Source organism: Sturnira hondurensis, unplaced genomic scaffold (genome assembly GCF_014824575.4).
Source record: "Sturnira hondurensis isolate 20B ecotype Veracruz unplaced genomic scaffold, ASM1482457v3 Scaffold0016663, whole genome shotgun sequence".
Taxonomy (NCBI): domain Eukaryota; kingdom Metazoa; phylum Chordata; class Mammalia; order Chiroptera; family Phyllostomidae; genus Sturnira; species Sturnira hondurensis.
Genome location: NW_028089294.1, coordinates 16,297,529 through 16,322,567, shown reverse-complemented (window position 1 = coordinate 16,322,567; position 25,039 = coordinate 16,297,529). Strand labels below are relative to the sequence as shown.

Below are 25,039 nucleotides of genomic sequence, written 5' to 3'. Positions count from 1 at the left end.
AGTCAGAGAATCCTCACAGAGTTATTGTTATAAATTATGAAGCAATGGCAGGAAAGTAAAATAGATACTGCCAATGAAGGCAGGAATAGACAGATCTTCAAGGTTAGTAACTACAGAATTATATCACTAAATTAAGAAAATGGAATAACTGGGAAGAACAGGTATCATATGCATGAGTGATAAAAACCTGATACTGGTTACATAGTTATGAGACAATGCAGCTTCTAATTTTCCATGCTCAAGAGATCAGAGTGAGGGGAAGGGGCAATGTTGTTGTTGTTGCTGTTTTTTAAGAAAAGGAACAAGTGCAATGCGGTAATTTTATGCTGAATCTACCTCATGTAGGAAATACACTCAGATGTTTTCCTGCAAGGCCCAAGAGCAGAAGTAACTTCAGTCATACTGTCAATCGCCTTACTATTTAGTTCCCTCTGCTGTAAAAATGGTTCCCTAGCAGGAGCTTGAAGAGCTGCAAGACCTGAAAAACCTGAGGTCTATAATTACACTGCTCAGATGAAGCAATTATAGTAACTCATGAAAGGAGACATCATTGTGAGACAAAAAGAGTCAGATTTATGTATTCACACCAATATCAGATCAGATATTGGCGTTCAGATCAGACTGTGGCCATCAGCAAGTCATTTTAAACACCACTGATCTTCATTTTCTTGTCTTCAAATGATTTTCTCAACTCCATTTCAAAGTAGATGTAATATCACCTATTTTGTAATTTGGGACAAAGCATATGTCACAGAGAAGGGATTCAGTAACCGAGGCAGTGACCATAACAACTTGCTCCCCGACTTCACCCTTGTGTGTTTCAGTGTTCCCTATCTCAAGTGGTAGTAATGTCACTCTCACCCCCATAAACTCTCCGCTCTGAAGCCACAGTGGCCTTTTAAAAACCAAATATAATCACAACATCTCTGCCCAGCTTAAAGTTTACACATGATATCATAACTTTATTAGAATAAAGTCCAGAGTTATATCATCTGACCATGACCATTCTCCTTACCAGCCTTTTTTCCATTGTAACTTGCAATTCTGACTTCTTGGGCTTTGCACTAGAGCTAATGCTTCTGCTTCCAAGGATAATAACTCTCACCTTTTCTCCTACCAAGCTCTTCAGATGTCATTCCTAATGTCTTATTTGAAGAAGCCACTCCAACATTGTATAAGAACCAAAACTTTCCTAAACACACAGCATTTATAACTACATACATAATAATGGAAAAAATTTAATTTAATGTGTGACTCTACCGTGGGCCAGCCAGATTCAACAGTGTGTGATTTCTGTTAAGTTCTCTGGGAAGCACATTCTCTCTTCTCTATTTGAACCCAAAACACACTGGCTCTGGGACCTATGAATGTAATCCTACAAATAATATAACAGTAAAGCCTTTGACTGTGTAGACCATGAAAAGCTGTGGGCTGCTCTCAAAGAAATGAGTGTGTCTCAGCACTGAATTGTCCTGATGTGTAACCTGCATTGTGGACAGGAAGCCACTGTCAGGACAGAATGTAGACAGACAGGATGGCTTCCTGGAGTCAAAGGTGTCATATAATGGTGCATTTTATCTCCTCATTGTTTAAACTGTATATAAAACACATCATACAAAAAACTGGTCTAGACTCAGAGAAACGAAGTGAAAATCAGTGAAAAAAATACCAAGAATTTAAGATACACAGATGATACCATCTTACTGGCAGAAAACTAGCAATGGTTTCAAACAGCTTCTGATAAAATTGAAAGAAAATGCCAAAGGATTGCATTTGAACATCAAGAAGACACAAATCATGGCTATGGAATACACAACTTTAACATAGAAAAATGTTAAAGATGAAATTGTTAAAAATGACTTACCTTGGTTCAGCCATCAATTCAAATGGAGACTGCAGCCAAGAAATTAAGAAAAGGCTGAGGCTCAGTAAGGCACCAATAGAAGAATTAGGAAAGATCACTCAGAGCAAAGATGTGCCTTTAGAGACCAAGGCTAAGATCATACACACCCTCCTATTCCCAATTAGTATTTAGGGATATAAATATTGAACAGTGAAAAAGGCTGATAAGAAAACCGATTCATTTGAAATATGGCCTTACTGGAGAGCTCTACTGATACCCTGGACCCTCAGAAAGACCAGTGAATGAATCCTAGAGTAAATGAAGCCTGAAACTTCACTGGACATAAAACAATAAAACTGAAAGTATCCCATTTTGGGCACATAATAAAAAGGCAAAATTCTTTGGATTCTTTGGAAATCAATGCTGGGAAAAAATAGAAGGTATCAGGAAAAGAGAAAGACCAAACATGAGACAGACTGACACCATAAAAGAAGTCATAAGCATGAGGCAAAGCAGCTGAGTAGTACTACTGAGGACATGACATTGTGGACATCACTCATTCCTAGGGTCACCAGAGGTCAAAGCCCACTCAACAGCATACACGAGAAGAGGCAAGGCGATACTCAAACCTGTAATGACAAACCTAAGGACTCAAATACTCAAAAACTTTTATCTTAATTTTCTTCTAAATCCTACAACTTTAAGGATTAAGAATCAAGCCTAGATCAAGACACAAAAAGCAAAACTAGCAGATTAAATTACTGGTTTTAACCCATCATTTACTCCATCATGTCACCTTGCAGTACATAGATCACAAATTTTCAACCTTTTTCATCTTCTGACACACATAAGCCAATTACTAAAATTCTGCGGCACACTAGTGTGCCACAGCAGACCAACTGAAAATTGCTGTATTAGAGTTAGTAAAATACATTTCCCTGCCCCACATGAATATTGGATTTGGCCACAAGACTTCATCTGGTCAATGAAATAACAGACATGACAAAAACAGAGGCTGAAATGTTCGTGTTTTGGCTTAATTCTGAAACTGCCATGAGAGCAGGCCACTGATTCCAGAACAGAGAACAAACCACAGCTTAAAGCCAAGCCTAGGCAACAATAACTGAACCCCAGCAAATCTAAAGACACAAGGAAGAAAACAAACTATTTGTTGTTATAAGACACTAAAATTTTGAGATTGTTATGCAATAAAAACCAACCAACAACAATAATCCCTGTATAATGCACAGAACATCAGCTTTCTTAGGAATACTCAATACCAAAAGACAGTAAGCAAAACTCTATGTTAAGAAAAATTTTATAGCCAGCCAAGATGTCATTCCAACAAAGAGCCATTGAAAGATAATCATCCAAACTTAAAAGACAACACAGAAATGCACCAAAATAAACAATCCAGAAACAAAGAAAAAGGTTTACAAGAAAAAAATGTAAACAGTTGCAATTACGGTAATATAAGAAAAACATAAATGTTTTCTATTTTTCAACTTTCATTTAAAAAAAATGAAAACACACCTCCAGAATTTTTCTATTTTCTTTTCCTTCAACTTCAGAAATCATTTAGGAATTAATACCCTAAATAAAGTACATTAATATACTTCAGTGAAAAAAACTGAAGTACAGCACATGTCCTCAGTTTAAGAAAATTAGTTTGCCAGCTCCTGCAAATCCAAGTGCTGTCAGTACAATTCCCAGTCAGGGCTCGTGCCTGGGTCGCAGGCCAGGTCCCCAGTGCGGGTGCACAGATCCAACCACACATTGATGCTTCTCTCCATTCCCCGCTCCCTTCCCTCTGTATAAAAATAAATACATAAAATCTTTTTTAAAAAAAGAGAGAGAGACAAGGCAAAAATGAAAAAAGGGTGGGGGAGATCTAGTGGTTTCAGAATATGTCTAGATCACATCACCAAAATTTTTAATCATTTCAATTATACAATAATGATCTTTAGGGGGAAAAATAGCTTTCATTTAAGAGTATCAATATGACCCTGGCTGGTGTACCTCAGTGGATTGAGTGCAGACCTGCGAACCAGAAGATCGTGGTTAGATTCCCAGTCAGGGCACATGCCTGGGTCGCAGGCCAGTTCCCAAAAGGCGACACACGAGAGGCAACCATATATTGATATTTCTCTCCCTCTCTCCTTCCCTTCCCCTCTAAAGATAAATAAATAAAATCTTTAAAAAAAAGTATCAATATGAAAACCATCATGAATTCTGACAGTAACTTTGAAGTTGGTTATATCAAAGTATATTTTCAAACAGAATTCGGCTTTTATGAACCTCTAATAAAATAACTGACGTGAAAATTTACTTTTAATGAAAAGTACATTTGACAAATAATTCATTATACCTGAAATCTGTTTAGATGTCCATGCTAAAGACTTATTTTAATACTGCTTGTGCAGGGATTAAACTGCTTCTTATCTTCAAGCAATAAAATAAATTACTACAGTGGAAAATAACCCATATAAAACAAGTAACAAAAAACAAAAAGATTCTTTGGAAAATTTGCTTGTATACTCTCTCTTAATACTTCACTGTAAATCTTCATTCTATCTTCCCATTACTGTCTTTTTTTCCACTACTGTTTCTTAAGTATAACTTATCTACTACCAATAAGGTGTGAGCAAAACTGTTTGAAAGGAAAAAAGAAGTCCAGTGATTATGTTTTATTTTAAAGTAAATATATGGAACAATATGGTTCAAATTTATTTAGATTAGATAATCACAAACTCTTGGTATTGAAGGAACTTAGAAAACACTGTAACCTTTCACCTAACACAGGGGTGTCCAACAATGGCCTGCAGGGTGTCCCAGGATGACTATGAATATGGCCCAACACAAAATTGTAAATTTACTTAAAACATTATGAGGCTTTTTGTGATTACATGTAGCACTGTGTGTAATGTACGGCCCAAAACAACTGTTGTTCTTCCAGTGTGGCCCAGAAACACCGAAGGGTGGGACACCCCTGGAAAGTGAAATACAAAACTGTCCATCAAGAGCTTACCTAATGTCCCGATCCTACTCAAAAGTGAAGTGCACTTATGTTTTGGAGTCAGACAGATGTAGGTTCAAGTTCTATCTCTAGCTAGCTATGGAATTTCTCACTGCTTCAATGTGTTTATGAAATAAAGACTTCAGAGGACTTATTTAAGATTAAATAGATCATATGCATAAAGTACCTGAATACTATATCTTAGTCCACAGCCATTTCCATTACTGCTTCACTAAAAATGTCTTGCTTTTCAATCTTATAATAAAAAAAGAACAGACTTTAAGAGAAGTATAATGCTCCTTAAAAGGTCATCTTTTAACAACTGTATATAAAGAAATATTAACTGTCTTTATTTTAGCTGACCGAGATGCTAACATTTTTTATTTTCTTAACTAACATTTCTTTCAGGAACTGGGACAAGTTCCTGAAAATCATGTGTCTCTGAACTAAAGAGGTGCATGCAGATGGTTGCATATAAGGACATATAATTTGGGGTAAAAGAAGTATTGGTGTGGAAAACAGAAACTAAAAATACTTGTCAATATAAGCTAAGGACATAGTTCTGAAACAAAGAGCTGAAGAGAGTATAAAATTTAACAGATTTAAATACATCAAAAATTAAGAATTTGTTGTCATTTTATATCTTTGTCCTATTCAGTATTTCTTGTTCATTTACCAATACAGTTTATGCATCTGAACAGCAAAGCTATTTATTACAATTATTTTCTGCTTCTGAACAGCTATCAGTCTTGATATAGCCAAGAGATCACTTACATCGAGATTCTGAGTTTTGAAGGAGTCAATTGATCCCTTAATTTTACCAATTCCTGGCACTTTCCAGCTCACAGAAGTAACTTAAGAGTTATAGGAAACCTGATATAATTAAACGGCTTTGACTCAGGAAGTTACCTTACCTCAATCAGCAAAAACGAAGACCAAAAATAGGAGTGGCAAGGTGGCACCAGCAAGTGGGATCAGACCGTAAAAAGCAGCCCAGCCCAGGAACCCTCCTTGTCCTGTGGGCCTGAGACTACAACCTCCTCCCCTGAATGCTGAGTAGCCCAGTGCACAAGCAAGGAGGGGTCCTATCATAAGCACTGACCCAGGAAGCCTCTTGTTCCCACAAGCCATAGACTCCCTTTTTCCCACATCTAGAGGCATAAGGCAGCCTGGCCTGTGCAAACACCACAGAAAGCAGCAGCAGAGATCATTGGGAGCCTCTGCTGTCACCAGAGTTAAAACAAGAAGACCACCGGTTCACTATAAGAGCCGGGATTCCCATGATAAATCTGAGCAGTGTTAACCATTTCCACCATTGATTAGGACCCAATATCTCTTAACTTAATAGCTAAAATATCCAAGATTCAGGAGAAAAATCACCCAGTCATACCAAGAACCAGTAAATCCATAACCTAAATGAGAAAAGACAATCAACTGATGCTAACACTGACACAAATGTTGAAATTATAAAACAAGGATTTTAGAACAGCCATCATTTTTGTTTCAATAAGCAATTCTACATTCTCTTGAAATGAATGAAAACACAGCAAATATAAGCAAAGAAGTAGAAGCTATAACAAAAAATAGAACTCACAGAACTTAAAAATACATTAAAAAATGTAAAAACTTGTTGGATAAAGAAAAACTTGCTAAATGGGCTTAATAGTACAATAGCGGTAACAGGACAGAATCAATGATCTTAAGGACAGATCAATAAAATTTACCCAGTGTGGCTTAGTGTGGCACTTCTGCTTCTGAATGCTTGGGTCTTATGTTGATGGGGTGGGGCCAGTGGAGCTGGTATGGTTCTGCTGGACAGTGAGCAGTTCCTGACGGAACTGACCAGGCCCTTCCAGAAATGCCAGTTGTCGGGCAGTGTGTCCATCACCCTGAAGTATAATGGCCAAACAAAACCCATTCCAAGGAAACATTCTGTGGAGGGCTTTGAGCCCTCAGGCAGTAAATGTTAAGAGTTACTGATGGGAGAAAGAAGATCAGCACAGAGGTGATCTCCAAAGAAGTGAGTTAAGTTTCAGATGGCTTATTCGAACCTGTTGCGAGCTAACATGGACAGGGTGGGAAGAGGGACAAAAAGAGCAAGAGTAAAAAGAGCAAAGCAGCACTGTGAAAGGCACCAAATTCCTTGTTTTCACCAACCAACCAATGAATTGTTATTGTTTCCTTTGGTTTTTACTTTTGCCACAAAGCTAGGTTTCTGATTCCCCTGCATTAACTTTTCATGTGAGATTAGGGTCATTTTGAACAGACGAAGAGCTGTGATGTTTACAGGGTAGTATAAAAAGCCATTTTGTTTTTGACCTGGCTAATTGGTCTGTGTTGCATAGTTACGTACTCTTGGATTAGTTTAAAGTCTCTCCAGTCATCTGGGTAAAGAGCAATGTATCATTAGACCTGCCTATTTATCACAAGAATAAATAAAATTAAATTAAAAATTAGCCGGTGTGAACAACAGAGAGAAAATAACACTGAAAAAAACTGAAAGAATCTCAGGGAGTTGTGGGATAATAACAGAATATTCAAAGTTCGTATCATCAGAGTCTGAGAAGAAAAGGGAAAAAAGGATTTAAAAAATTAACAGCTAAAAATTTCTTTCATTGGGTGAAAAAGTTACATATTCAAGTAACTCAGGGAATCTAAATAGGATAAAACTTGAAGTCCCCATACCAAGACACAGCATAATTAAATTTCTAAAGACTAGCCCTGGCTGGCATGGCTCAGTGGACAGAGTGCCTGCCTGCAAACCAAAGGGTTGCTGCTTTAATTCCCAGTCTGGGCACATGCCTGGGTTGCAGGCCAGGTTCCCGGGCAGGGGGCGCTAGAGAGGCAACCATGCATCAGTGTGCGGTTGCCTCTCGAAAATAAATAAAAATAAAAATAAAATCTTTCAAAAACCCATAAATTTCTAAAAACTGAAGAGTTAGTAGTCTTTAGAAAGGAAGGAAGGAAGGAAGAAAGGAAAAAAGGTTCTGAAAGTAGTCAGAGAGAAATAACACATTATCTACAGGAAAAAACTAAAATGACAGCAGATTTCTCATCTGAAACCATAGAGACCACAAGTGGCACATTTTACAAGTGCAGAAAAAGCAAATGTTACCCCACACATTTCCAATCTCATAAATATTTTCATTATTAATCTGCAGAATACTAGGTATCTCAATGCTAGTTAAGTCAAATGATGATCTTAATAAAAGTAAATGTAAAGTGAGTTTCTAAAATTATGACCAAATAATACTTATCAACTACAAGAACAAAAAAAGTACATATAATAAAACATTTACATAGTATTACCATTCTTATTCAGTTTCTAGACTAATTATATCATTTTATAAGGTAAAAATCATGCATCCAAAGGTAAGTTCAATTAAACTTTTAAAAGAGTGCTTTATAATTGTATAATACTTCTTTAAAATAAAATAATACTTCTTACCTTCTGGAGTTGGAATGCACCCCAAGAAAATGAAAGAAGGAAAAAAAAGAGCTTTTAATTTTTCTTTACAAAGCAACAATAAAGCCAAAAACTAAACTCTCCCCTTCCCTCCCAGCAATGTCCACAATTCTTCAAATTAGCAACCTCCCCACACTGTGCTACATAAAATATTAACTTCTTCTTCAGAATTCACAAAAATTAGCCTGAATGATCACTGTATCTAACAATGCACAATTAAATTCAGCTAAAGTCGATACCACTTCAGGTAACAGTTGCACTACCTTACTTATGTGCCAGAATAAAATTATTACAGTAGTTTAGAGTTAAATGTGGATACAATAAATATTCCCCATCCTTTAATATTCTTCCCATGCATTTCAATTTCAAGGAGCCATCATAAAGCCATCAGCTATGGATCCTAATGTTCAGTCGCTTCCCTTTGATCCATAATGGAGCTCATTGAGAAGCTTAGTAACAATGAACAGGAATATTTTCTGTCAATATCCAAGCATTTGGGGTTTTGTTGTTTTTATTAGTCCTTCTGACATCCTAACAAGGTTTGCGGGCTTGAAAGCAGACTGCAACTAGCAGATAAAGAAAATGCAGGCCAAACTCAAAGGTATTGGCCAAACTTATAAATATGGTACCAATTTAATAATGTTCTTCACTCTTAAACTGAGCTCTTTCTAATGAAATCACCTCAAGGCAATTCAGCTAGGCAATAATCAGATGATCTACTCAATGGGAATAACGATTTCTGCCACAGAGTACTAGAGAATGTTGATTCTATTTTCCTTGCTATATAATTTCACATATAAAGAGGTGGGGAAAATCAGAACATGGAATTAGTTTTTGATATGAGGCAAGCTAACATACATTTTAACACCATGAGAAAGAGATTATTTGGTTCACAAGTAAATGTATTAATACTAACCAGGTGCAATGGGGACTCCTCCAAAGAGGTCAAATTTCAATATGGCAAATGTTTATTGAGCATGATCTTTGAAGATGATTTCCAAAGTTCTTTACAATTCCACCTCTAAAGGAGCTTGCTTGGGATAAAGACTGAAACATAAGAAAAACTCCTTGCTAGGTGACAACTTTGAGCTCTTCGTAACAACAAAGTAAAGACCTACTTAAAAGCTGTTAGGGTAGCTCTTAAAAAACGTACTGCCCCCTTCAGAAGTTAAGTTACTATAAATGGCTGTAGTTTTAATTTCAGATTCTACAGGAAAGTAATTCACAGTTAGAAAGCAACTAACCTAATACTGATATATATCAGCACATAATATGTATTTGATTTTAAAAATAATAGAGCACACATGCTAATCAGAAGAGTCTGGAGCCCTGGCTGGTGTGGCTCCATGGATTGAGTACAGGCCTGTGAAATGAAAGGTTGCAGTTCAATTTCCAGTCAGGGCACATGCCTGGGTTGTGAGCCAGGTCCCTGGTTAGGGCATTCTGAGAAGCAACCAATCAATGTTTCTCAAACACAAACGCTTCTCTACCTCTTTTTTGCCCTCCCTCCCTGTCTAAGAATAAATAAAAGTTAAAAAAAAGAGAGAAAAGAAAGGTCTGGGGAACTATGGATGTAAAGGCAGTTACACTGAAAAGAGCACAAACAGACACAGTAATTAAGCCTTGGTTTCTAGTTTCACTGAACTACACGTAAGACTGGCCAAGTCTCAATCTCCATGGGCCCTCATTCTTTAATAATAAAATGATGTAACTATAATATCCCAATTATCTTTTCCAGCTATAACATTTAATGACTGAATTAATATGACTGGTTTAAACAGGGGCCTGGGGAGGGAGGAGAAGATGAGGAAGGACTGCAACAGATGATACACTTGGTATTGTTAATTGGGGGTATTGTTAATCAGGGGGATCACATTGTACCATATAATGAACTATTCATGGAACTTCACTTGCAAGGAATGCCTATACAAGTCACCTGCTTTGGCCACAAATTTGTCAGTACTACTATATAAACAGCATCTGTGTCTTCCTTTCCAGGTCTTTTTCCATAAAGAGCCAATGCTTTTAAATAGTTCTTGACGTCTTTCAGAGGTAACAAATAAGTAATGATCACCTAATCTAAAAGCTAGGCAGTTGGCTACACTTATTTATCAGCTACATAACTTCCTGGTCCACACCAATCTTATGGTGTAAAAGATTCAAATTCATGACTCACCAAAACCACTATGAATGGTCTAATTCAGAAAACACTCTATCTGTGCATGATGGATTGAGGAACACCAAGGATCTTTTTAATTTCTCTTTCCTCTTCTACTCATGAATAGAAAGACAAGAAACACTAGTAAGAGAATAGGGTCTCGAGAAATGAATATTCTTCTTTCTCTTCTGTCATCAAATCTCTGTTAGATGTTAATAAGAAGAGCCAAAATATATACAGTTAAAGGATGAGCAAAGCAGGTTCAGAAGACTCCACTGGGAGGGAGGGAGGAGCATTGAAAGCAATGACTGCTTTAGAAGAAAGGCTTGAAGTCCTCCACTAATGCAGTGAAAGCACATTTGTGAACATCAATGGCAGCCACAGCTAATGGAGGGGAAAAACCTGCTATCCAACAAGCTGAGAATAGAAGTTGTAATGAGATGTCGACAACGGTAAAGGATTAGCAGGAATATTCCCGAAGTATATGCAAGTACTCTGATTTACTACTGTGTATATATTTCATCAATAGTACATACGCTTAATGTCTATACTTAGTTGCTCTATTTTTTATAACAATCCAGAATATCCAATTGAACACAGTCTCTTGAGTTCTTATTTGTTATACACACTGGAATGTTGGAAGTCAAATGCCTGAGATTTTACCTCAAAACAATCTGGGGTGTTAGGACTGTTTATAATTTATACTAAAGAATACGTACTTTTTAGTTTGGAATGTTCAAAGAGTAAACCTTTACATTTAAAAAAGTAGTACCTTACTTATCAACCTAGACTGTAACACAAGTCAAAGTATATTATCACAAAAGAAAAAGGATTTTTAGATTCTGTAACACACCAGGAACTATTTAACCTCATCAATGTCCAACATACAGATTACGTATTAATCTCTGAAAATAGATACCTAAAGCTCCAGACTACTGCTACCTTTTAATTGCTGTATTGACATTTATAACTAAACCATTCCCCACACTTGAGTATCTCCTCACCCCTCATGAGGTTCAAACCTTTTTCTTTCAATCCACACTCAATGATTCCTTTATTAAGCAGCCCCCCACTTGACCAGTTTATTCCTCAATTCTTAATCTCTACAGTGAATGGCAACTATTCAATCAAGAAGCCTAGAAATCATTTTTTATTTTTTCCTACCTTTCACCTCCCACATCCAAGCCATCAGCCAGTCCTGAAACATATTAATTCAAATCTGTCTACTCTATCCAGCTCTGCCTTACTTTCACCCTAATCCAAACTACCACCAGGTATTGCCTAATCTACTAATACAGACTCTTTGCCTCCTTAATCTCTTCAAATTCTTGACTGCTACAGTCCATCTTCATAATTTATATTTATCTAAATATATGTTTACCTAAAAGAAACCAGAATACCTATCGTCTTACAGTAAAGAAGCAAATGTTTGAGGCCTATGTATTATCACATTTTCCTTTGAAAACTGGCACACATTAGGACAGAGCAATGCTTATTAAACATTAACCATGCCAATGGATTCACAATGGTTTGTCACATTCTATTCACATTCACTTATTTGGTAGAAAAAAACTGGCTCTAATTATGCAACTAATCTACACTAAGATTCTGGACACCTACTCATAAAACACCCACATTAGATGTCACCAGACTTTTTGTGAAAACCACCATCGCCCCTTACTGCAATTTAAAATCAACTGGAAAACAAAGGCTACACAAAAACCTAGAATTCTATTCTAAGCCCAAGTAAAACAGTATGGTTCTGATTTGCAATCTCTGGGTTAATCAAGGAAGGTTCCATGAATTTAAAGCTCAATCCAATCTTCATGACTTAAAACTGGCTAGGACTTCTGGGGATAGTGAAGACAGATCAGGTCCACAACAGCCTGTCTTGTCTCTCTCCCTAGCTAGTGAAAACTAAAAACTGTGGACAAAAATACAAGAACCAATTTCCTACAAAAACCTGTACATGAATGTCCATTCTATTGTTCACAATAGCCCCAAACTGGAAACCGAAATGTTTATCCATGGATAAACAGACAAACAAAATGTGGTATACCTGTACATTGGAATGTTAATCAGCAATTAATGAAGTACTGATAAATACTACAACATGAAAGAGCCTTCCAATCATTATACTGTAAGAAAGAAGCCAGTCACGAAAGACCACATATTTTATGATTCCATTACATAACTGGCAAATTCATGGAGACAGAAAATACATCAGTGGTTGCACAGGACTGGGGCCTGGGAGAGGAGGTCAAAAAAGGGACTGTAAGCTAATGAGTACAAGGTTTCTTTGGGAGGTGATGGAAATGTTTTGGGTGAATGAACTAAATAAAAACCACTGAACTGTATGCTTTAAAATGGTAACTTTTATGATATGTGAATTATATGTCAAATTTTTCTACAAGCAACTGCCTAAAACACTGAAAATTAAAAGCCAGCACACTGGGAAATCAAAACCTGATACATACAGAGGTATGTAGTGAAGACTTTACCCTTACCTAAAGACAGGTCCGGCCTTTGCTATATTAGCTTCTACAAGATAATCACTAGCCTCAATGAGGGCCTTAGGCCAGCCAGATAGTAATATTGTTAATTTAGAGTGTAGGCTTTGAGCCACACCAACAATGTGACTTAGGGTGGGAGCCTGGGTCATGTGCTATCAGGTGACCTCCAGAAGCACTAGACACTGGAAATAGGTCAACGACCTGGGTAACAAATCACATCCAGGTGATGGACCCCCAATAAAAACTTGACACCAAGGCTCGAGTGAGCTTCCTTGTCTGGCAAAATTCCATGCATATTGTCATCCACTGATATTGATGATTAACACTGTCCGAAGTCATAGGGAGACAATGACTGGAAGCTCTGAGTTTGGTATTTTACCTTGACTCTGGCCTATGTGTCTCTCTTCCCTTGGCTAATTGTAACCTATATCCTTTCTCTGTATCCTTTCCATAACCATGAATTTAACAGTTTTCACTGTTAGCAAATTATTGCTAGCAGGAAATTATACAAGCACTTCTAGCAAATTATTGAGCCTTGAAAGTAATCTTGGGAACTCCCTCACAAGGCAGTTGGTCTAATTAAGTGAGGGTGGTCATGCGAATTGTTCTAGCTTCACAGTTAGCCAACTGCTCACAGGGTGAGTTGTCTGGGTTTTTCTCTCACCACTTTGACTGAAGAGCAGCAGGCCCTAGTTGAGGAGATGTACTACTGTAGGGGATAGATAACATTCTGAAAAAAAGATGTGACTTTCTGGCCAGAGACAGAGAAAAAAGGACAGTGCAGGGTAGAGTGGGGGAGGGGGGGAGGAGAGAAGAGGAACTGAAGGGGGTTCCAGAGACAAAAGAACCAGAGAAGGGAACCTCTTAATTCCTACACAAGGCCTGAGCTTATCCCTGAGGGGTGCATACTTGGGACACTCCCAAATGAAACAGCCAAAGCTATGAGAACTGAACCACTGCTCACATAGACTCAGCTTGAGTGGCACATGCATGGAACAGCTCCAAAACAGCAGAAAAGGCTTTGAAAACTAACAATTACTAATCCAGCACCTATAGAGGTTAAGACAGACCAGTAGTAGTCTGAGAACAACTGGGTTGTTTGCCTATTAGAAAGAAGGAAATAAATCACCACTTCCACAGATTTTTAACAGAAAACCAGAGCCTAAACAACCACTAAATACTAATAACACTAAAATACTACTAACAAAATACTAAAAATACTAATAACATAATACTAAAAATGTCTAAAATACAAACTTAAATTTTGCCATAAACGAAGATCCAGAAAAATGTGACAACTTCTCAAGGGAAAAGATAACCAATAGTTGCCAATCCTGAAATTACCCAGGTGATGAAACTTATCAGACAAATACTTTATACTTCATGTGGTAAATATAAAATTGAAATTAATGGAAAGCCAGAAGTTTACCACAGAAAAATAGAAACTATACAAAGAAACAAAACAGGAATTTTGAAATCAGATGATATAACATCAAAACTAAAAAATTCCACTGTATGGCCTCAATAGCTGAATATAAAGGCAGAAAAGAAAGTCAGGGGTTTGATGACAGAGTAACAGAAATGATCCATTCTGAAACACACATAGAAAGTCTGGAAAAAATAAGCAGAGATTCAGGGAACTGTAACAAAATGTTTAAAAATAATCATGTAATTGAATGAAAAGAAAACGTAGTAAAGAAAAAAATAAAGAACTGTTTGCCATATTTGATAAAATACCTAAAGCTACAGATTCAAGAAGCTCAGTCAATGCTGACTAAACACATTAAACACAGAGAAACCCACACCACACACTGAGCTACGAGCGGCTTCAGGGGCATCTTTAAGAGTCAGCAGTATGGCAGAAGACATCAAGACCAAAATCAAGAACTACAAGACTGTCCCTTTTGATGGCCATTTCCCCAACCAGAACCAGACCAGAACTGGTGACAGAACCACCTGGACTTTCACCGCTGTGAGAAGGCAATGGCTGCTAAAGGGGGTGATATTTTCATGTGAGAATGGTACCAGCGTATATATATTTGCCCCATATCCTGGGTGTCGGCCTGGGACGACCGCCAGGCAGAAGACGCATTTCCTGGGAAGATCTGAACTGGCTGCTCCCCACCTGTCCCCCGTCTTCCATCCTTCTCCCAAGGAGGTCAAAGGGGATCTGGGTATATCCATCCCACCCTAGGATCCTGAATCATGGCTTAACTAACAATACTTGTTGGAACTTTGGGAGGGGGGAGAAACCCACACCTAGTAATATTAAAAATCAAACTGCTGAAAACTCAACATAAAGAAATCTTGAAACCAACCAGAGAAATCAAAGTATTACCTGTATGAAAACAATGACTCAATGGGGATGGGTGGGGGCGGGGGGAATGGTGGAGGGTAAATGCAGACAACTATACTTGAACAACAATAAAATAATTTTTAAAAAAAACAATGACTCAATCAAGGATTTCTCATAAAAAATCATGGAGGCCATAATGCAGTACAGCAACATTTTTTTTTAAGTAAAAAAAAAAAAGAACTGTCACCCTGGCTGGTGTAGCTCAGTGCATTGAGCACTGGCCTGTGAAGCAAAAGGTCGATGGTTCGATTTCCACTCAGGGCACATGCCTGGGTTGCGGGCTAGGTCCCCAGTAGGGGACACATGCGAGACAACCACACACTGATGTTTCTCTCCCACTCTTTCTCCTTCCCTTCCCTTCTCTCTAAAAATAAATAAATAAAACCTTTTTTTAAAAAAGAAAAGAACTGTCAACACAGAATTCAATATCCAGCAAAAAAAAATTTTTTGCTTTATTTTGCTTCAAAATAAAGGAAAACAAACAAAAGGTATTCTCAGACAAAGGAAAACTAAGAGAATTCGTTACCAGCAGACCTGGGAAAAGAAATATTCAAAGGAAAGCTCCTCAGGCTGAAGGAAAATGGTACCAGAGAGAAATGCAGAACTTAAGAGAAGGAAGAGCAAAAGAAATGGTAAACATCTGGGTTAACATAGTTATTCTTTGAACCATTTTAAGTGGAAAGTAAAATGAGTAACACTGTCTGGTGGGGAATTCCATGTATGAGATGTAACACATATGACAAATATAACAAAGGGGATGAGTAACGGAAACATGGTTGCAAGGCCCCTACACTTTAAGGCGGTAAAATATTAACTCTAAGAAGTCAATGAAAGTTTGGGTGTATATTATATAATCTTTAAAGCAACCACTAAAAACCAAAGAGATGCAGCCAAAAAATAAAATATGTGTGTGTGTGTGTGTAAATATGCTGCAAAATACTCAATTCAAAAGAAGGCAGTGGGGGGGGGGGGGCCAGAGGCAGTAGAGGGGACTGTGATATAAAAAGGGAAAAACAAAACAGTAAAATGATACACCAAATCTAATTTTATCAATGATTATTAATGGGACTTGAAAAATAACATGTGATCTAAAAAAAAAACCCACTTTCAATGCAGGAAGACACATAAAAAGATTGCTGAATGTCCACTTAAGGGGGGAATAGCAGTGTATCAATTCAGCTGGAGTGCAGATGGAAAGAAATCAAGTGAACCAACATATGTATGACCAATGGTCTCAGCAAAAACTATTGAAGGTTTCTGTGCCAGTTACCAATTCGTCGGCTTTTAGCTCTAAATCCGACCTCCTCTGCACCCTTTTCTGTGATAGCAGAGCTGGGCCCTAACATTTCACCTTTGCCAAATGGCTCAATGTTAAGTTTTGTCACAGTGCTGCAGGATCAGGGCAGAAAGAAGGGGTGCTTTTCTTTCTGGCTTTACTGTGCTCTTGCCTGCTTGCTCTTGTGGCTTGCAGCACCCAGAACATGACGGACACTCACCCTTCAGCAAGACTCAGGAGAATGCCAATGGGTAGCCCTTGAGAAAATTCTGCTGGTGCCTCTGCTGGCACCCCAGGAAGTTGGACTGGTGCCCAGCAGAAGGGCTTCAACAAGTCATTCTAGTACCCAGTAGGTGGCTTCCTATGTTTCCCCAGGCTACAGCACCAGTGAACTTTGTCATCCGTCAGACCACAGCCCAACCTTCTCCATGGGTATCTAGGGACATGGAGGGGCCACCTTGAATATCCTTCTTTCCTAGGGGCACACTGCCTCTGTCCTAGAGGTACTGGTTGCTCTCTGTATCTGCTATTACTGTATTTTTTTAAAGATTGATTTATTTATTTTTAGGCAGAGGGGATGGGAGGGAGAGAGAGGGAAAGAACAGGAATATGTGGCTGCCTCCTGTGCATCCCCTACTGGGGGCCCAGCCCACAACACAGGCATGTGCCCCAGATTGGGAATCGAACTGGTGACTCCTTGGTTCGAAGTTCAGTGCTCAATCCACTGAGCTGCACCAGCCAGGGCTATTACTGCATTCTTTTGTGTTCTCTTTACCTTTTAATACTTAATTCCTGGTTAACTTAATACCTTAACCAGTTAATAACTACTCTGTTCAAATTACCACGATGCTCTGTCTGGTAACTGGATCCTGAGAACGACAGAACTGTATAGCTCAAAGACTATACAGAATATATCTTAAATTTAAAAAAAAATCAATGTCCCCAAAGCACAGAAACAGTTCCATGAAGCTGTATGGGTGTAGCTGTGTGAGTGTCTTTGGGAAGCTGGGGTTTGAACTGCACCTGAAAGTTCATGACCAAATGGCATAGTCTGTAATCACAGGAAGAAATATGAACTCAAAATCAGGAGGAAAAAAGGACAAAATGGGGCACTTTGTTTTTCTGCTAACTGTGCAGAAGTGTCCAACTCACTTCCACCAGGGGCCACAGCAGCCTCCCGGTTGCCTTCAAAGGGCTGAATGTAATTTTAGGACTGTATAAATGTAACTACCCTGTAACAGTTAAGCAAATGCTCAATGTGGCAGCTGGGTAGAAACGAGGTGACAGCCTGGATAAAAGAAGGTGGAGGACCGAATTCAGCCAGCAGGCCTTGTGTTTGCCACCTGTGCTGTAAAGTCTACATCCTCAGACAAAAAGGAAATACCTTAAGTTTTTCAAAGACCATTTATATTAATGGCTAACAACAGCCATTTGCCATTCACGTTATATTGATTCAACATAAAATTTCCCTTAGAAACTGAAGTACATAGATAAAGATGCATCAAATGGACATATTGATGTCTCTGAATCCTTGATTTCATTTCCAGTGTTTTGAAACAAAAATGGTTAAGTATTTCTTCATATTAAGAGTCACATAAATGTACAGTGCAATCCAGGATCAACACATCAACTATAATGAGAGTACAGGGTTTTTAATAAGTAAATTCAATCAAGAAAAATCTCTACTCAGTTAACAACACTGACTTTTTAAGAAGGGACACTGTCTAGCTCTAGCCAGTGTGGCTCGGCTGGTTGGAGCTTTGTCCCATACACCAATAGGTTAGATGGGGGTTCAACTCTTGGTCAGGGCACATACTTAGGTTGCAAGTTCAATCCCCCATTAGGGCATGATTGGGAGACAACCAATCAATGTTTCTCTCTCTCCATTCCTCTCTAAAAACAATAAACATGTTTTTTTAAAAAAGGAAACTGTCTAGACCCTCAACCAGTATGCCACAAGAATTTTTAAAACATGCAATATGCCTAAACTAGTCAGGGGCACTAATCTCTTTTCCCTTACACTGTCAAATAAAAAAAATTACAACAGCTATAACTGTCATGTGTGAGTGAAAAAAATTATACCCATTTTTCAAATCAGATATGCAAAAAATATATTTTTTGGTGTGTGCCACATAAGATGAAAAGGGTAGAAAATAACTGGTCTAGATAAAAAATGACTAAAGGCTGACAATACGTTTTAAAAGTTCTAAGAGTACTTCAAATTTGGAACCAGCAATTCTCTTCGATATCAGGAAATTATTGTGGTATATAAGAGAAAGAACAATTAGGCTATATTTTAGCCATGGAAAATTGAACAAGAAAATGAGATGTCGCAACAAATTTTTAATAGATTTTACTTATTTATTAATTTATTTATTTTTAGAGAAATGGGAAGGGAGGGAGAAAGAGAGGGAGAGAAACATCAGTGTGTAGTTGCTTCTCACATGGCTCCCTCTGGGGACCTGGCACACAACCCAGGCATGTGCCCTGACTGGGAATAGAACTGGTAACCCTCTGGTTCTCAGCCCATGCTCAATCCACTGAGCTACAACAGCCAGGGCAATTTTTAAAAACATTTCTAATTTTATGAAATAACTATTTTCTGGCCAATACTACATAAATAAACTTACTGTTCTTTACAAATGATGAGATACCAGTTAGACATCTATTATTACAACTTACAAGTCTCTCAAATTACTGTTTCCCCCCCAACCTTTTAAATCTTTTTATCTTCCTCCTTTGAGTTACTCCAAGCCCCTTTCACATCTCATCTGTTCTCAATAGAACTAAGCTATTTTTGGAACATCCTAGAATATCTCTCACCCGCAAGAACACAATCTGTATCTTCTTTCTTCCCTATGACTTCTATGGGAAATCCTAAAGTATCTTTAAAAGGAGTGCACTTAAGTGTTAAAAAAAAAGGGAATTCACAAGTCGCAGGTTATTATGAGGAGAAAAATTTGAGATTTCTTTTCTCCCTGTTTTCTAAAATGCAATTATAAAAGGGTATTCAATTTAAATGTTACAATGTTTTGTTAATATCTCTAATTAATTCATTCAGAATTCCATACTGGGTAAATAATTTTCAATCCTCTCACCTAACTTTTTAAAGGAACAAGTATTCTCAATCTTTCTCAGCCAAGAGCCAATCACTTCGTTTTAAATATTTTTTTGTTAGTTAGCTATGACAAAATATACTGAGCATATAAGTTACCATTTTAGTCATTTTTAAGTATATAATTTAGTGTTATGAGAAACAATCACAATGTGCAACCATTACCACTATTACCAGAACTTTTTCATCATCCTCCAAAAAACACTATACCAATTAAATAATAGCTCCCAATCTCCCCTACTCTTAGCCCCCAGTCAACCTCTATTACACTGTCTATAAATTTGTCTATTCTAGGTATCTCATATAAGTGGAACTGTACAATGTTTGTCCTTTTGTGTCTTGCTTATTTCAACTTAGGATGTTAAGGTACACCCATATAGCATGTATCAAAATTCCATTCTTTCTTAAGGCTGAATATTTTATTGAGTGTACATACCACCCTTTTTATCCATCTCTTTCTTTATTTTTAAAGATTTTATTTTTATAGAGAGGGGAAGGGAGGGAGAGAGGGACAGAAACATCAATATTGGTTACCCCTTGTATGCACCCCCCACTGGGAACCTGGCCCACAACACAGGCATGTGCCCAGACTGGGAACTGGATTGGGGACTGACTCTTTGGTTCACAGGCCAGCACTTAATCCACTGAGCCACACCAACCAGGGCCATTCATCTCTTGATGGACATTTGAGCTACTACCACTTTAACATTTTTAAAAATAAAACAATGTAGTATGGATTAATCAAAATTAAGCAAGATTCTTCAAAATGGGTGAGCAGACAAAAAACTACAAAGAGAAAAAAAGAGCTGAAAGCCATGTATTGACTGAGAAATAAAAATAAAACTGTAAGGAACAGCACATCTGTGTCCTGGCTGGTGTGACTCAGTGGACTGAGTGCCAAGCTGGAAAATGAAAGGTCACTGGTTTCGATTCCCAGTAAGGGCCCAAGCCTGGGTTGCAGGCCAGGTCCCCAGCTGGAGGTGTGCGAGAGGCAACCAATTGATACATCTCTCCTACATTGATGTTTCTCTCCTTCCCTTCCCTTCTCTCTATAAACAGAGAGATCTGAGATCTAAACTGCTTTAAAAAAAACTTAGAAACACATAACAGCACATCTTCTATAAGCACAGTATCCATTTTCATTCAATAACCTGCCTAAAAATTTCATTTTTTAAAAGATTTTATTTATTTACTTTGAGAGAGGGGAAGGGGGGGAGAAAGAGAAGGAGAAACATCAATCCGTTGCCTCTCACACGCCCCCAACTGGGGACCTGGCCTGCAACCCAGACTTGTGCCCCATCGAACTGGTGACCTCTCAGTTCACAGGCTGGTGCTCAATCCACTGAGCCACACAGCCAGGGCACCTGCCTAAAATCTTTATTATAAGCCTACCACCTGACATATCACAGAAGCAAAAGAATAAGTTATAACTACATTTGAATGTGATCTTCCAACCACTGATATTTCATATCCTCATTAAGATGGAGGTTTTCAGTATCTGGTAAATGCCAAAAACTATGGGGGAAAGAGGAAAAGGAAGAGCAGACAATGTCACTGCCCTAATGGAGCTAGCTTAATGTAAGCAACAGGGAAGTTACATGAGTTTTTTAGGATCACAAAAATATGTAATTGTAAACCTTAATTGCTATGAAGAAACAACACAGAACATTATAAATTAAAAAAGGAAAATGTGACCTACACCAGAAAGTCAGTCAAAGTTTCCTGAAAAAGACATATTCAAATTGATACTTGAAAAATAAAATAAAAGTTCAGTGAGGAAAAGCACATCCCTTGCTAAGGGATCAGCATGTACAAAGGCTGAGGTGTGAGGCAGATTCCCTATGTATTTGGGAACTGACAAGCCAAAAATGATAAAGATGTGAGAACGGACAAAAGTGCACTTAAGTTGGAGAGAAGGTAATGAGGGAAAAAAAAAAAGAAATGAGAAGAAAAGCTTAGAGAGAAAGGAAGGAGAGCAGGAATGTTTGTGGTTACTTCAGGTAACAAAACAGTTTCAAGAAGGAAGGAGCAGTCAGCTGCGATAAATAATACTGAGAAGAAAGGTGAGAACTAAAAGTCCTACAGACTTAGCAAAATGTAAGTCACTGATGACTTAGAAAGAAGTGTGTTGTAGTCACTTAACTCCATCACCATCTTTTTTAATTTACTATGCTTTACTTATTTACTGTTCTTGCCTGCTCCCTAGAAATGATAGTTTAAAGTCACGGTTCCTCACTGGATGACCCTGCAACTGGCATTCTTACCTCAATTACTGGTGAGGTCTGATCTCTACATACCAGATTTCCTGGCCTATTTCCCAGTGTGTATTAAGTCTAATTTTACGAAGAGAAATCAAATCTCTAGTTCCCTCCTATAAGACCCAATAGTGTTATAAAAGGATATTAGTATACCTAAGCAGAATTTATTCCTCATAGTAACAATAATCAATCACTTATCCTCTTTCCTATAGCCTTATACAAATTGATCTGTAATTCAATGGGTATTATGCTTTAACTTTAATCTAATAAATCTAGCTATTTCAAACAAAAACTTAGAATTGTATCACTGGTAAGTTTTTAAGTAATTTACAAAAAAATGCATAAGCTAATTCTTCAAATGCATTTTAATGTTTTAATTTACATGTTCACACAATTTTTCATGAACATACATATATAAAGTGAGATACACTAATTTATATTTTACATTAATAAAGCAAACCTAATTTATTCCAAGCCTACTGACATTTAGCCACAAATTAAAACAAAAATTTTTAACTGCATTATCAAAGGCCAATAAAAAAACCTTAAATTGAATTTAATGTTAAAGAAAATGAGAATTGAAATCTACAACACACAATATGATTTATCAAAAATGTACTGTTGTTTATTTACAAATATATTTCACTATTTCTCAACAGAAATACAACTAGCATCTGAGCCGAACAGTCCTTCAGTATGAGAAACTGTCCAGCATGATAGAAGACAGCGTCCCTGTTACCTTCTATTAAACGCCACAGTGCTCCCTTCTTTCTAGCCACTGTGACAATCAAAAACAGCTCCCCACAATTCTGAACACTTCCCCAGGAGTGGTACACAAAACCACCCCAAACTGAGAACTAGTAGCAGTTTTAAAGCACCGCAACCTTTTCTTTTTTTTTAATTGTTGTTCAAGTACAGTTTTTTGTCTTTTACTCTCATTCAACCTTTTCTATCTTAATGAAAATATCTCTAACACAGGCTCCCAGATTTCTGCCCTGACAAATTATATTAAACACAATTTTAACATTTCTTGATGACAAAGGATCTTGGTTATGAACAGTGACTATTATGTGCTATTGTAACATAACAGGACTCTTAGAAATTAAAGTATGTTTACCTTTCATATTGTATTAATTGACCCCAGCCTTGGGTCAATTAATAACAAGACTACCTGAAACATATACATATATATTTTTTCGGGTGATACACATATATATGTATGTATGTTTTCCATTGTAGTCTTTGTGGTCAAGGTTATTTCTTTCTAGACTGTCTACTTCTAACACTCTTTCCGTACTTTTACTTTTTAGCTGCTAATGACCAAGCTTATTAAATCAAAAGCCTGGCTTGATAGATGAAGGCTTGAAGATGGCTCTAGGCCTTACTAAGAATTAAAGTGCATGGGTGTAAAGACAGTTACCTTCTAAAAATTTTTTAAAACTTACTTTTGGTTTTACAACTGTACTATGACTGAAAGCTTCAAAGATCTGACTGAATAAATCAGAAATAAACAATGCAGTTATCACTAAACAATCAATGTTCAGAACTAAATTATACTGCTATACACTATAAAATACTCTAATTGTATATTATAATTATTACTAATATTTAAATAACTCACCTGATTTCTTTTAGTCCTTCTCTCTGGATAACTTGAAGAATTTCTTTATGACTCATGGGTGTATTGGGGTATTTTTCTAAGACCTGAGAAACAAGTATATAATAATAAATTATTTTTAATTTTAAGTTCTATTCATACATATCAGAGATTTTTCATCCCTTATATTTTGGGATGATAATTAGAAAATTAATGGAATATAAATAGGATCTTCTCTCTTTTAGTCACAAACAAGTCAAACCTGAAGCAGAAATAGATCAAAAGGATATGATTAATAACTCAATTATTAATACAAAAGATGAAATTATGTGTACTTTCTGCCTCCACCCCTACATCACGTGCCTACCTGCGAACTTACTATAAGCACCTTAAAGATTATCCGTCTTCACATTTTCAGCAAAGCCTAGTATAGCATGGATGTTCAAAAACCCGTAACCAAAACAAATGAATAGTTATAATAAAATCAAAATCATATCTGTGTTCTGGTTTATCCTGTCTTTCCCACTCAATACATACAACTAAAAACCTAAGCAGAATACATGGAGCAACTATCCAAGGACTCTGAAAATGGCAGCAACTGGCTTGAGGGAGGAAACAACTAGAAGTCTAACTCAGCGGTGAATTTCATGGTTTTGTTTCCCTTGGGACCACTCAGTCTAGATTCAGTGGCAGCCCAAACTCAGAAATGCACTCTAAGTGAAGGCAGAAGTGGCTTCAAGAAAAGTCCTCTCTTTTTTGGTCTGAGGAGTAGTAAAGGGGGAGGAGGATCCTCTGGGGTTTCTTTTTTCCCCTTTCTCTTGGGCCCTGTCCCCGGGCATCCAAAGGCAGCAGTTGTAGAGTGATGATAACAGCAATGGCTAGACAGAAACCTAATACTCAAGAAAGCAGAATCCATCAGGCCCTATGAGTGTGAAGGGAATCCCCATGGCTTATATTCTTTCTCTCCCACCCTGCTGCTTGGCATTGAAGGCGGATGCAGTTGTGAAAGTATGCAACAAAACAGAAATGACAAGGGAGAAGATCTCTAGAAGCCAGAAAGTGTCAAGGAACTTACAAAAAGGAGCTCAAGAAAGAGATACCATGAAGTTCTATAAAAACTTCTGGCGTCACTCTGAACTATGCTTAGGTATCTAACCCTCAACGTACTACTTATCAGGCAGGTTCCCAAATCAGTCACTAGGTGGCACATATGCAGAACAGATGGGAAGAGCACAACAAAAACTGTGAAAACTACATTAGAATTTTAGTATTTAGAAGGTAGGTAGAAATTTTTACCTGAACCCACTGAGGTCAAATGTCTGCCTAAAAAATCCTCCCATCCCTCAAAAACAAAAAAAGTAACATTCTCCTTAGGGCTGAAAAAGACAGTATCATAACATCACATCAAAATACCTAATATATGTACAATCCAAAATCTCAT

General features: G+C 37.4%; 1 protein-coding gene and 1 pseudogene across 4 annotated transcripts in view; one reads left to right on the top strand and one right to left on the bottom strand.

Moving 5' to 3' along the window:
• Positions 1-25,039, bottom strand: part of ASXL2 (ASXL transcriptional regulator 2) — a 106,425-nt gene that overhangs the window by 56,131 nt on the left and 25,255 nt on the right. For 2 of the 4 annotated variants that reach the window (XM_037066774.1, XM_037066776.1), the window contains exons 2-3: positions 23,623-23,705; positions 23,422-23,424 (exon numbers count right to left, since the gene is read on the bottom strand). The exons of 1 other annotated variant lie outside the window; for it this stretch is intronic. In XM_037066774.1, the coding sequence (XP_036922669.1) occupies positions 23,422-23,424; positions 23,623-23,705 (86 nt within the window). The remainder of the gene's footprint in view (positions 1-23,421; positions 23,425-23,622; positions 23,706-25,039) is intronic. One more of the 4 variants, XM_037066775.1, reaches the window with a different exon arrangement.
• On the top strand, positions 14,644-15,105 carry LOC119001376 (cytochrome c oxidase subunit 6B1-like; annotated as a pseudogene).